The sequence below is a fragment of the Anneissia japonica genome, unplaced genomic scaffold (assembly GCF_011630105.1).
Source record: "Anneissia japonica isolate Jap-2015-1 unplaced genomic scaffold, ASM1163010v1 scaffold737_len1565949_cov176, whole genome shotgun sequence".
Taxonomy (NCBI): Eukaryota; Metazoa; Echinodermata; class Crinoidea; order Comatulida; family Comatulidae; genus Anneissia; species Anneissia japonica.
Window position 1 is genome coordinate 962,151 of NW_022741618.1, and position 14,204 is coordinate 976,354.

The 14,204-nt window shown below is 34.6% G+C and overlaps 2 protein-coding genes across 2 annotated transcripts in view; one reads left to right on the forward strand and one right to left on the reverse strand.

The window, feature by feature from the left end:
- Positions 1-2,410: 2,410 nt before the first annotated feature.
- LOC117118869 (probable N-acetyltransferase camello) lies at positions 2,411-6,136 on the reverse strand. Its single transcript, XM_033263614.1, has 2 exons — positions 6,001-6,136; positions 2,411-4,318 (listed from the first exon to the last, which is right to left on the reverse strand). The coding sequence occupies exon 2, from the start codon at positions 4,281-4,283 to the stop codon at positions 3,621-3,623; it is 663 nt and encodes a 220-aa protein (XP_033119505.1). The 5' UTR covers positions 4,284-4,318; positions 6,001-6,136; the 3' UTR covers positions 2,411-3,620.
- Positions 6,137-6,381: 245 nt separating this feature from the next.
- LOC117118835 overlaps positions 6,382-14,204 on the forward strand; it is a 37,973-nt gene continuing 30,150 nt past the window's right edge. The window contains exon 1 of the mRNA XM_033263550.1: positions 6,382-7,686. Coding sequence (XP_033119441.1) covers positions 6,710-7,686 — 977 coding nt within the window. The 5' untranslated portion in view covers positions 6,382-6,709. The remainder of the gene's footprint in view (positions 7,687-14,204) is intronic.

A 14,204-nucleotide genomic window follows, 5' to 3' on the forward strand; every position in this document is an offset into this window, starting at 1 on the left:
AATTATAGGCAGTAATCACGATGGTAAAGGCACAATTAATGTCAGCATTATCGGCAGTAATCACGATGGTACACATACAATTTATTGTCACCATTATCGGCAGTAATCACGATGGTACAGACAATTTAATGTCACCACTATTGGCAGTGATCACAATGGTAAAGGCACAATTTAGTCACCGTTATAGGTAGTGATCACGATGGTACAGGCACAATTTAGTCACCGTTAATAATATCACCAATATGGGCAGTAATCACAATTTAATGTCACCGTTAGAGGTAACGGTGACATTAAATATGTGATAAGTGAATTAATAATCAATCATTAACCATTTTATAAATCAAACACAAACACAAAATGCAGATGAATTCTGTTTAATTCAATGAATTTATTTGGCAATTCTCTCGCAGGTACTATACGACCCCGCTTCATAAACTTTTTTCTCTGGGACTCAATTTGTGATTTCCCAGACAATCCGCGACCCATGTAATATTAAATGTCATAGTAAATTGCACATCGACCTTATCACAAAAAATGTGATGCTTTATGTTTTAAAAAATGAATATCTGACATTAGTATTACAGCAATTATTGTTTACATAATAATCTCTCTTTTGAGAAACCAGTGGTGGATACAGGATTTGGTAATAGAGGGGACCCATGGCAACTGAGGGTTTTTCACAGATAGAGGGTCCATCCACCTCAGCCCCACCATGGTTGGGGCTGGGGTAAGAAATTATATGATTATGGCACCCATAAATGGCTGGAAATGGCACTCTCAGATTAAATTTGATTATAATTTTCCTTTTTTTCTCTATCATTTTTTTAATTGGAGGCTGAGGGAGTCACTGGAAAGTGAGACAACTTTTAACATTTGAAACAAAAATATTTTTTGCAGAAAATATTTTCAACCATTGAATTTCATGGATTTTATACCTAAATTTTAACTCTGTGGTTACCAGTTGCTTATCAAGGATTTAGGGAATGATGGGGGAGGCACTAATGGAATGAGAGTCTACACCACGTCAGCTCCACCTTGGTTGGCGGTGATGTTAGAAAATTTTCAGTATTTTGTACCTGGATGCCCGAAAATGGAACTTAAATTACCTTTTAATTCTTTTTATTTTTGACAAAATGAGTAAAAATAAATCCGAATTGCATAAATAAATAGGTGTTTGAAAATGGCACTTAAAGAATTACAATTCTAAAATCTACCATATTCACCTGAGCCCCACCATGGTTGGAAAATTTAAATAATTTGAGACTTATAGATATTAGAAAATAGCACTTGAATAATACGAAATCTACCTGGTTTTGGGGTGCAAGTGAGTGTATTTTAAGAATTTGAGACTTTATAGATGCCTGAAAACGGCACTTGGATAACTAAAGTTTATGGAAACTATCATCCACCTCAGCTAACCATGGTTGAGGCTGAGGTTAGACAATTGTAACAATTTGTGACTTCCCAATGCCGGAAAATGGCATATACTGTAACATTAATTAAGAAGGGGCACTTTTTTTTTCAACCTCTGAACACCCGAGCACCCACAGTATACACCACTGCACTGGTTACTACTGTACTTTTTTTTTTGCTTTTTGGTATATTATTGTTTGCATTTGCAATAGTTACATATTTGAAATTCATTTGGATAATGTTATTTTTAGGTCACCTTACAGTAATTTTCTGTTTTCAGTTTATTTTTTATAAATTGTTTTTTTCCCCTTTTTTCCAGCAGTTGAAAGCTTAGATTTACACAATTATGTTGTGGTAAACGGCAACATAAAAATAATACTAGTCATATGAATTTCAGAATATTCATTGTGGGTATATAATAAAACATTGTTTTGATGAGGATTCACCTAAACATGCTGTTTTTAAAGATGAATTGTCCCCATGCTAAATACCAAAAAAATCATAAAAAATATTTTTTGAAATTAACAAGCCCATTTTGAAGTAACATAAAAGTTATCAACTTAAACATAGAAATTAGTGTATTTAAAAAATGCGAAAAATGATAGAAACACTTCCGGTCTCTGGAAGCGTTTTATTATTTTAATTATAATTTTTTGGTTTAAAAATCAGGGTACACATTTTTTTTTAATTCAATAGTTTTAATGCACAAGTTAATAATTTGTATGCAATTGCAATATGAGCAAGTTTATTTCAAAATTATTTTTTTATGATTTTTTGACATTAGCAAGGGACAATACATCTTTAAGTCTTCAGACCTGATTAACTCTCTGAAAATGAGCACATAAATTGAATTTTTTTTTTGGCAAACTGGCCCGCAACCCAACGCAAAAGTTTGTCGACCCATTTTTGGGTCACCACCCATAGATTGGGAAGCGTGGCTGTACAATAACGTGAATGGCAAAAAAGCACACTGAAGTTAAATTTGTTTCATTATTTCTTATTCAGGGAAACATCTGTGCTTAGGCACAACAATTCCTAGTCCTTCACCGATAAATAAAATGTGTAAAAATAACTATATAAAAAAACAAACTGTTTTGTAAACCAAAAGAAACTGAAAAAGCTAAACACTGCATAATATTAAAAAAAAAAAACACCAAATCAGTTACCAGTAGTTAAGTAGTACCTATCCAATTCATAAATTGATAAAAATTAACAAATCAGACAGAATGGTTCCAACTTTGAAAGAAATTAACCACCAAATACCTATCACCATGTGCAATAAGAGCCTTTAATGAACATGGCAGATCATTACAATTCAGAGCCGACATAACATAATTCAATAATCTAAGCCATATTCTCTCCCTGTTCAAATTGTGATTTCATTTCATTTTATTTAATACGTCCAAAGTATATTAAAACACACACACACACCATAAAAGAAAAAGGAAAAAACTTCACTTAACTGGCCGGAGAGGATTGACAAAAAGTGAACTGAATCACTGTCTAGTGGCTCTCCAATGCAAACATAAATACATACACATTATATATATATATATATATATATATATATGTATATATATATAATTGTATGTATTTATGTATTCATTCAAAGAAAAAAATTTCATATACTGTATATATTGCACATGACAATGAATAAATTAATCTTGAATCTTGTACATCAAGCACCCTTTAGGATATAAACACCATTGTATCTAGCACTTCACAATATTTTATGTGGCGAGTCGAGTGGCCGAGCGGTAATGCAGGGAAGCTGCTAAACTACAGCCTCATCATCGGCGCTGGTTCCATCCGCTCCTCGCCCAGGTTTTGGTTGGTACAACAAAGTCTTTTAGGATAAGGACTTAAAATGGAGGCCCAGTGTATACATCTGGCTTGTGTGCACCTTAAAGAACCCATTGCATCTTTCGGAAGAGTAGTGGGTAACCCTGAAGTTATGGTTCATTTCAGCCCATGTCATTGTGGAATGATTTGAAAATGTACCTACTATAAGGGCCTCTTTACGGCTGCTAGGTACAGTAGTCACGGACCACCCCCATACGCAATTCAGCACAATGACGCAGGGAGTTATGGGTTATTCTCCTACCTTTAACTTTATCTTTTAAAGAATACATAATTATTTCAACAAAATATTCAACCTCAAAGTGAGTAGAGGAGGGGGAAGGAGACAGGGAAGTCCAAGAATTTTCTTAAAACTTTAAAAACATTCTGTTATGAGTAACCAACTCATTTGCAACCAAACCCTCTTCCTTGAAACCATACTTCTTGTACAGTTGTCTAGCCTCATTGTGCAAAGCGGAAGTTGTTAGGCAAACGTGTTTGAATCTGTACTTCTTGCTAAATGCTAATGCTATTTCTAAAAGCTTCTTCCCAACTCCTAAGCCTCTGAATTTCTTCTTCACATATAACCGCCTACATTCAGCAACTAAAGGTTTAGATTTCATCTCTGAGATGCACACTGATCCAACAATGTCTCCTTTATAAACTGCTAATTTATAACAACATCTCATATTTTCTAAATGTTCTTTCAGGCCCTTTTTATCCTGTTTTGTCTCCTTCTTGATGTAATTGTTTGTCATCCTTGTCAATAATAAATAAAGCATGAAACAGTACAGAGAAAATGCTCCCAGTGTCCAAAATACTGATTGGCTTCCTGCATAAACAAGTCCACATAATATTACAGTAGGTACAAGAAACTTTGTTTTCTTCAATAAATGCATGACACCTCTAAATGAAATGTAAACATATTTTTCGCCTTCAGCAAATAGCTCTATGGCTTTGTCAAAATCAGCTTCTTCCATGTCTCGTATCTCTAGGTCCTTCTCATTGAATTTGAAATACAATGACTCCATTTCTGTTTGGTTTTCCTTCACACAGATTATATGACCTTTAAGAGGAAAAAAACAGTTAATTTAGTTTATCGTGTGGGGGTGTAGAGGGAAAGTGTGGGAAATAAGGAAGATGATAAGGGCTTATTATAGGTACCTGCGATGAATGACGCCATGCCCACTTTCAATGTCCACACATAAGTGTGACTTAGGATACTGCAGCGGGTAACAGGGTTGTCTTTGTTCTATTTTTAAATCGCTATGTTGATTAGTTAGGCTGGGATTAAGATGTCAATATGTCAACCGGATGTTGTTCTCCACTGTGTGTATTTTTTTCCCCTCCAAATCCGTTTATGGTGAGAGCCAGACATCTGAATATTTACCATCACAAAATACGTTATTTTTTCATAGAAGATAAGTTGGTATATTATTTTCCACTATGGTTCATAAACTTAATGTTATAAAGTATCATTTGGCGAAGTTTGGTGCAAGTATATGAACGGGAAGGTGCACTTAGGCCGTCCTCAAAAATACATGCCTAGGTCCTGATCGCCATGTAGGCAAAACACAGTGTTATACGTAGCGATTTCTGTTCATGGTAAAGACTTGAATTCATTGTGTATTTTTATGCAAAGATATTACAAATAGTAGATATATCATTAAATATTGATACATTAGGTACTATTTGTCACTTATATCTAGGTATTTGTTTATGATAAGTATATTAGAAGGCGAGGGGTTTGTCCTGGAAATGTACCGGGAGGCTTATAACAGTATATCAGAGATATTTGGATTTATTAAGTTCTACAGCAAGAATAAGGATTGTAATTATTTTATACAATTTTCACACCCATCTGCCACAACATTTTTTGTCTTTACCATTAAAACGCCTATTCTTAAACTGTTAATTAATTAAATATCATAAAAAATTATAGAAATTTAAGGTATTGGATTGGATTTATTCAGTGTAAACACCAAGGATAGCCCACGAAAGTCTAGAAGAAGACCTATTTCCAGTGGGGTCCTTCTGGTGGTGACGGGACAGTACACCGGGAGACAATCCCCTACTCTTTTCCGAAGAGTGTACTGTGTTCTTTAACGTGCACATGGGCCATAAATGCAAACGGGACCAACAGCTTAAACGTCTCATCTGAAAGACGGTGCGCTATTGTAACTTGTATTTCAGCACTCTAGCTGAAACACAAGGAGAGGCAGCGATGGGAATTGAACCAGGGACCTAGAAATCTCCACGGTTCAGCACACACACATTGGCTACCACCAGATTAGCCGACTGAGCTAAGCTGCTCTCTCTACTTGGTCAATTTTTATGATTTTTTTACTAATAAATTGCAAATAATTTGCCAAATGTTTTGATGTATAAATTATTCAATTTTGTAAAGTTTGAAATTTCTTGTCAGGTACCTACTTATAATATTACAGTCATTATATTAATAATATTATGGAAACTTGTGTTCATTGTTTATTTAATGCTCAGCATATTTCATGGGGGTGGGAGATGCACAAACATTTTCACCCACTTACAATGCAACAATATGGAGCCTAGGCAGTGGCGACGTTAGTACTAGGCTTACAAGGCTAGACTACTGTTGTTAGCTATGCCTAGCTAGAGGCCTAGGCCTAGTAGTAGGAGGCTAGGCTAGGCGTACTACTAGGCCTAGGAGGATAAGCCAAAAGCCTACATCACTAAAGCTTAAAGGAGTATATAGCAAAATGAGCGAACCTCAATTTAACATATACTTATTATATTTTTAATGACGAACAAAAGGAAACCTTGCCCAGGCCTAGGTAGATACAGTAGGCCTACTTCACCACTTTTTTTGTTGTTGTTGCGCGAAAACAACAAAACTTGTGTTGACGCCCTCAACCATGTAGCTTCTCAACATTTTTTACCTTTTAGCTTTGTAAAAATATTATTATACAATACACAATTTAGTAACATAAATACAGGATACCTAATAAAATGTTATAAATAATAATTAATTAATAAATTTTTAATTGAAGTTACTATGGCACTCTTCAATTTCTAAAGCATAGAACAATTAAAAAGTATATATTTAATAGAAGCTTAGGGGGTTTATTTGATCAAAATACCAATTTTATTTCTCGCGGACGAGAGAGTGAAACTCGATGGCTGTCGCGAGAAAGTTTACTATGTTTGACACCCGTTGCTCGGAATGTTGCTGTAGCTGACACGTAAGCCTAGCCCATCTGAGGTACATTGATTGACGATGGCGTTTATCTTGTGCAAAACCTAGTCTAGTTAATACTTAGCGTTTAAACTGAGAGACTTGTGCGGTGCATTTATGAGAGGGTTTTCTTCTGGCACAGTCAGTGGTTTGTTGACAACAGCTACTTGAACGCTGCGTGTGTGACGAGGGTGATCATACATCCGGCTACACAGTTGTAGGTAAAAAGTTTGTATTGTAGCGATGGTTGTCGTCTTTAAAATGGAGCCTCTTTGCCTGAAAACTATATTGATGTGCTTAACAATTGCATCGGTTGGTTCGTATCCATTTGAAGGTAATGGGAATAAGTATAACCGACCCATATATGGTGGGCAAAACAAGAGATTTGCTAACCCTAATGTGTATCAACGTATGGCACCACGGAGAGATCTTGGAGGTTTGAAACCAAATGGCAAAGGAGATATTAGGAAAGCAATGCCTCCAATGGGAAATGGGGAGCAGATGGGAGGTGCTGCGAAAGGACATAAAAAACCACCGGGTCATGCACCACCGAAGCAACCTAAAGTACAATATGAGAAAGTTATGTATCGTGAAGAACTTGAAGTGACGTATAGGTGGTCGGAAAATAACCGTGTACACTTCACGTGTCCACGAGGAAGTTATATATCTAAACTTTCGTATACTTTCGGTACGGGATCATCTCCTGTTAAACCATTAGGACTTGGGCCAAGCTTAACAGATACATTAACTTTAAAAGATAAACTTCGATTTGGCCTAAAAGAGGATAAATCATATGCAACATTCCTACGTCACACATCTGGTAAAAGTATAGATTCAAATTCAGAATTGTTTAAAAATATTGATGGATTACAAAAGAGTTTGTTGACTCGGACTGGTTGCGATCCTATAATGTTTTGTCTCGGACATCAGACTTGTCTGTTCAAACTTACTGTTGATATTTGTGCGAATGATCCAGCACCTGGGAAAAGGAAATCATTAAGTTTGAAGGTTGCATGTTCAAAAGACAGCACGTTGGTGAACTACGCTAAAGATACGGCTGAATTTGAAATGCTACGCAAGAAAGCGGATGAAGTCATGTACGTTGTGTATGACCCAAATGCATCCTGGGAAACAACTAGTGTTTTAAATTTTATTATCTCCACTGAACAGGAGATTTTTGGAATGGATTGTCCAAGTCCTAAGGAAGCTATTCAATATGGGTAAGGATATTGTTATAGTATACAATAGATCACATATAAATTGAAAGTACAGTTAATGTGAAATATTTATACAGTACATTAGCAATGCTATTCATTCATGTTGTTCATACTGTATTAATTTAATTGAAAGATATGGTGCTGTAATCCATACTCATGTGATAACAAATTTACGGCACAGGGAAATATATGGTCTAAAGGGGCCTGACTATATCCCACTTCCATAAGCATTACTCAAAAAACCAAACATAAAAAATGGTAATTTTCACAAAAGACCAGGGGATTATTTATAAGATAAGATTTGTAGTTGCTGTAAATGACCAAATAAATAATGAAATGGATTAAAATGAGATGAACCTTATTTTCATATTCAAAACTTGGTGAAATATGAAATTACAATCTTAATTTTATAGTTCACTTGTTAACTTTTAACTAATTATATAAGGTTCAGACCCTATCGTGAAAAATTTTCCTAACGCCATATGCTTTAGTATACACTGCATTTACCCAACATGTATGGACTGTACTTGTTTACTATTAAACACAGCGTTAATGTATTTAATGGCTACAACATTGCTAGCAAAACAACATTGATTTGAGATGTGGATCATTAATCAGGGGTCCACAGCAAGCAAGAATCTCCCGAAAAATACCCTCACACAAGCAATTCATAATATTTGCATATTTTTACTATAATCAATTGTCTCACAGGATTCAGTGCTGATGGATATCACCATGCACAGCAAAATAGAATTAAATGTGTTAAAAAACTAATTAAATTAAAGACATATATACAGTATATAATCCCAGAAGTGATTTCTCACAACTTGGGACCCCAGCATTATTTATGGTTGCTGTCCAGGTTACCAATATTTTCGTGTTGGTATTTCCCATAGACCAATAGCATACTGTAGGTTTATTTTAAGAACCATAATACAGTACATTCCTGTTTTGCAATATATTTGTTAATTTTATTATCTGTCTGTGTCTTCACTTCGTAGCCGTTGGTGAAAATGTAAACGAGGTAGCAAAGTATAATTTTGCCTCTTTTTACGCAGTCCCTATATTCACAGCAGCTGTTCTTTATGTGAATCACATATTTAGCTAATCACCAGTCACAATAATACTACCACCAGTAAAGTATTTGCCTGACAAACTAATTTAGTAATCAGTAAGCTTTGCGGTACAAAGCCAAGTTGTACTATGGGTTTATCAAAGTCAAAGACTTCACAGATTGAATCTTTTTCCCCTTTGCTATACTGATAAGAGATTTAAATTTGAAGCAACATTTTTAACTTGTTATATACCATAAAGCTTGAATAGAAGCCCTGGGCTTCTGTATTTTAGCAAACTTTTCGAGACTACTCTTTTAAAGTACTGTAAAAAGGAGGGCTTCAATTCGAGATGAACTTCTTCTCAAGTTTAAGCCCATTGGGCTTCTATTTGAGGTTTTACAATATGTTGTATAATCTTTTCCTTAATGAAAATTTGGGTTTATTTGGTTATGCAATGAGAAAACAACATGACACCTTTCTGAATAGTATCCGCGTTTGAATTTTGCAACTTCGAGATGTACAGTACAGTACAGTACAGTATCATTGTAATATAAGTCTTTGGACCTAAATAATGTACTCAGAAATATTTTAATATAAACTACCTAATCTTGAAATTACAGTTAATTTAAATTAAATTATAAAATAATTTAATAATTTAAATATATAAATTTCAATGGGAAGAAAGTTATGAAACCACTTGCAACATATCCCTGGTCACCAATGGTTTCATAATAATATGTATAATCATGTTCAAAATGCAAACGTCTCCTACTTCCCTTGGGGGAAAACTGTATGCACACTGTAATCATGCCGTATAGTTGTATGTTGCACAGTACACAGACCATCGATTCAATGTCGCACAACATTTTGCCAAGAGAAATATTTAAATACTGAATAGATAAGAAACATATAAAGTAACATTCCCTAGTAATCTGTATTCTGATTACTGTTGTGTTGTGTCAGTCTACAGTAACTGTATTTCAATCAATAGGGAAGTTTCGCAAGCTTATGAAAACGATAGCGAATACGGTTACGTCATCAATCGTTTAGTCAATCCTTTCCCTACAGTAGCAACCTATCACAAACGTAGTACAATAATACCTTTTACATGAATAAACGATTTTGTTCAGTAGATGCCAATATTAGATTAGTCAATTAGTAGGGAGTTTTAAAATTCGCAACATATGATGCAAGGGCCTGTATGTATATAATGTGGCAAAGACAAGCCAAACCAGTCATTCGTCGCAAATCATGTTTCAGAGAAAATGGCCAAAACATGGTTGAATGTCAAATTTAAAAAAAATTATTGTATTGCACTAAACTAAACCTTGGTATATCTATACATCATGCTACAGTATGCTGTTGTTTCCCCAATTTTCAATGTTAAAACACTTTTTATTAAAGGATTTGATGATACTGTATGATTCTGCATGAGAAATGCCCGCAGTATCAACTTTGAAGGCTCTGATTCCTCATATCATTCTTTAAAGAACTGTGTGTTTAAACACTTGTTAATTCATAAGGAAATGTGGATTTGAATTATTTCTTCACCATTTTATAGCTCTTATTTTACACTTTGAACTCTGTATAATAACTCAAAAATGTTTTTGCGACGAGTGATTGGTTTGGCTTGTCTTTGCCACAAATTGGCTAAACTTTACTGTATGCATCCAGAATTGTCTTGAAAACAACAATTCAAAATAGGGGGAGCTAAGTGTGTAAATTGTGATGTACCTGTATTTATGTTTACATTCTGAAAACTCCCTACGTACAAAATATGACAGCTGGAGCTCATCCATGATTGTACAGAAGGCCCTGAGCTGTTAACAAAAGAAAAATGAAAGAACAACAATTAAACTCAGGAAGCAAAAATATAATGACTTTAAAAGTGAAATGTGTTACCAACAAAGATAGTATCTTTGTAGGTAACACAAGGTTAGTATCACAAATTATTCATTGAATACTAAGTTTTGATATTGTAATAGAAGAAATCATTAAACAACACAGTGATTGAAACACTGGCTGCACAGAGAACATAAAAGGTTTTCATCAAAGTACAGTATCTATGAAAATTTGATCTTAAATAAAGCCCACACCCCTCCCCCCCCNCCCACACCCCTCCCCCCCCCCCTTGAACACAAAATTGGGCTAATTTGGGGTTGGTGGGCTTACTGTACAGTATACCAGGAGAATCTCTTTAGTTAAATGGCAATTTTTCAGAACTGTAGGCCTATGCCATACTTACCTGGATAAACCGATTAATTGCCTATTCTTTCTCACACGAGAAATACCCCTCGAAAAATAATAGGACAGTCATCTCCTGGCGCCAAGCACAAGTGGCCCCGCAACCTATGCCTAATTCGAAGCATGTACTGTAGTTCCCGATTCAATTCTATCCGCTGCTCTCAGCCTCTCCTTGTGTTTCAGCTGAAGGGCAGAAATGCGAATACATAAAAACCTTTTTTTTTGTTTCTTGGATGAAATGTTGAAGCCACTGGTCTTATGTGCAACTTAGGGCCCATACTTGGGAAAAGAGTAGGGGTTAGTCTTCCGAGTATACTGGTCAATCACCGCCAGACGTACACCAGCCCACTGGAGATATACGTCTTTGGGTATGCTCACACATATGGCGTAAGACTGGTGTAGCTTACGCCGGTGTAAGCTAATCCACGGATTAAAATACCAAAGTGTTCACACAAACGGCGTTCGCTATATTAACACTAGAGTTAAACTAGTATTAATATAGGCCTACAGTATGGGGGAATAGTTTTCAGATTTAAATAATATACGAGTTATAGTGCATCATTAAAACTTTTACATCTGTGAATGTTGGAAGTGAACTTATATGATTACTGTATATTAAAAGAACAATTTTACTTCTGATTTTTCAGCTAGCATTGTGGAATAATTGTTGGTGTTGTAGGTTTTAATAGACAGTCTAAATAGGTTAAAATAGGCCTATCTTACAAAACACAATCAACAGATCATACATAAGTGAAATGCAATAGAAAAAGAATCCTTTACCATTTCATTTATAGAGACCACAGGAAAGGGATCAAAGTAACTAATCTACAGTATTGCAATTTTGATTGGTCAATCTCTTGAAATGAGGTCAAATCATTCAGGCATCATTGGCATGTGTAGCTCTATGGCATTTTAATCTGGGGTCTGCAGGTAACGTTAATAATGCCACGGAGGTGGTGTTGTTAGTAGTGTAAGTAATGCCACTGCCGAGTTCACACATAAAGGCTTGCGCTACGCCAGGCTTACACCGTGTCTGTGAACATACTGTACCCTTTGTCGGATTTCTGTTGGTTATCTTTGGTGTTTACACCAAATAAATCCAATCCAGGTATCCATATAGTATCCAATGTGATGAACATACATCAAAGTCAATCTCAACCATTTGCACTCAAGCCAAGGCACTGCAGCACTTCTTGATTTTAATATCATTCTTAATAACACCTTTATAACATTATCTCATGCTATCTTTGTCCTGATCTCTATTGTTTGTATGATCTGTTTTGCTATGTCGTAGTTTGCTTAAGGCATTCCGTTTGTTATGTTAGATTCTTCAGTATTCTCCATTATTGGAAAGGCTGTTATTATATTTCATCTCTTGGTTTACCTTTTGCTTTTCTTTTCACTTAATCATGTTTTGAAGAATTTCCAGAGAACTTATCGATTTATATCTTTGTTGAAGGATAATGAAACAAAAATAATGGCATTGTGGTAGGGTAGCTAGATGTGTTGGAATGTGACATACAGTAGTGGTTATACCTGTACCTGGTGACCCCTAGGCTTTTAGCGTTTTCTCTCCTTTTTTTTCGGACTGTTCTAATTATAAAGACGCCTCCAATGAAAGACCACCTCTAATTAAAGAAAACATTTCTGCTGCCCCAAATGAATGCCTATCTTATAGCTTTTTGATAATATTTCTTTAAATACCAAAGCTGCTGAAGACCAATGTCTTTAATTAGAGTGAGACCTGTACCGTACTTCTTTAATTAAAGACCCCGCCAATTAAATGCAACTTTACTGTGACCACAGATACATCTTCTTTTTATTTATGATGATTATTTTTGTAAAGACCAAAACTGCTAATGAACATGAAACCTTGGCCCCTAAAGTGAAATTTAATTGGAGGGACATCTGTATGAAACTAGAGATACTATAGATTTAATAGTTTATTGAAAAAGCAATGAATAAAAATTGGGTAGTTTTGGCTTAGTTAACAAAGCAATAAAGGCTACTGTAAAGTTAACTGCAGTAAGCATGAGTGAAACCACCTGAGATACTGTAACTAATAACCGACAACACGTGGTGAGAGCCACTTAATTCCAGCTTGGGGTCCGAAACCGAAAGAGCCTAACGAATTAAAAATTAGGATTTGAAGTACTGTATATTAGAATTCTTCAACTTTATGTAGAGTGTTTGGTGTCATTATTAATAAACAATCAAGAAATTTTTCTCTTTTGTCATGAATGCTTTACTGTATACAACCATTCCATCTGTAGATCTAAATATATTGTAAATACCTGTAAACAATGAAAAAACGATGTACAATCATTGAAGGTTGACCTGCGGAACACAAGATATAACAAAATCAAACATATTTCGATAGCGCCTGCTATCTTTATCAATGTTAAATGTTATATATATACAGTACATAAGTACATTAATAATTAATATTAATCTAATTTATATTATTCAAAATTTCCTTTTGTTGATTTCGTTTACCTATGTTTAGAGTTCCTATCTTTGCAAAAGAGTCCTTACTGTACATTCCTCAGCATATTTTAAAACTTATTTTTATAATAATTTTATTCCTAGTGCATTAAACAGTATAATAATTTTTTTTTAACCCTGTCATACAGTAATAATCCATCATGCACAACTTAATAACCTATTCTGCTCCTTGTGAAGAATTTTTAGTCGTGTAGTTAAATTCAGCTCTAAGTGATTAACCTCCTACCCATACCCATATTCCGAGTGGAGAGAAACAAACATTGATTTTCTTTGGGCAAGGACAGCATATCAGCAACACTGAAACTCATGACCATTTGATTAGAAGGAAGCCTAAATATTTGCTGCATCAAAGCTGCAGCTAGCATAGGGCATGATCCTCCCTCTTATTATGATACTGTACAATACAATTATTATAATAATATCATTTTATTAAAAATAAATAAATAACATTAATTTTTAAATTTGTGTTTATGAGTATTAATTATTTTACATAATTTATAATGATTATGATACTGGGGTAGATACACTTTTGTACTGTACTTATTTTAAATTAATCATTATTTAATTGCCAACTTTTTGTAAATTATTTGAGCTAAAATTTAAAATTATTCCTATTTCTTATTATGTTCAAAAAATATACTAAATTTCTGGATGCAAGATTCTTTTCAAATTTACCTTGACATTAGTAAACGTTAAAGAGAAAATAAACATGATTCA

Bases quoted from the DNA above. Each gene is read 5' to 3' on its own strand.
- LOC117118869 (XM_033263614.1), bottom strand. From the start codon at position 4,283: ATGGAGTCATTGTATTTCAAATTCAATGAGAAGGACCTAGAGATACGA.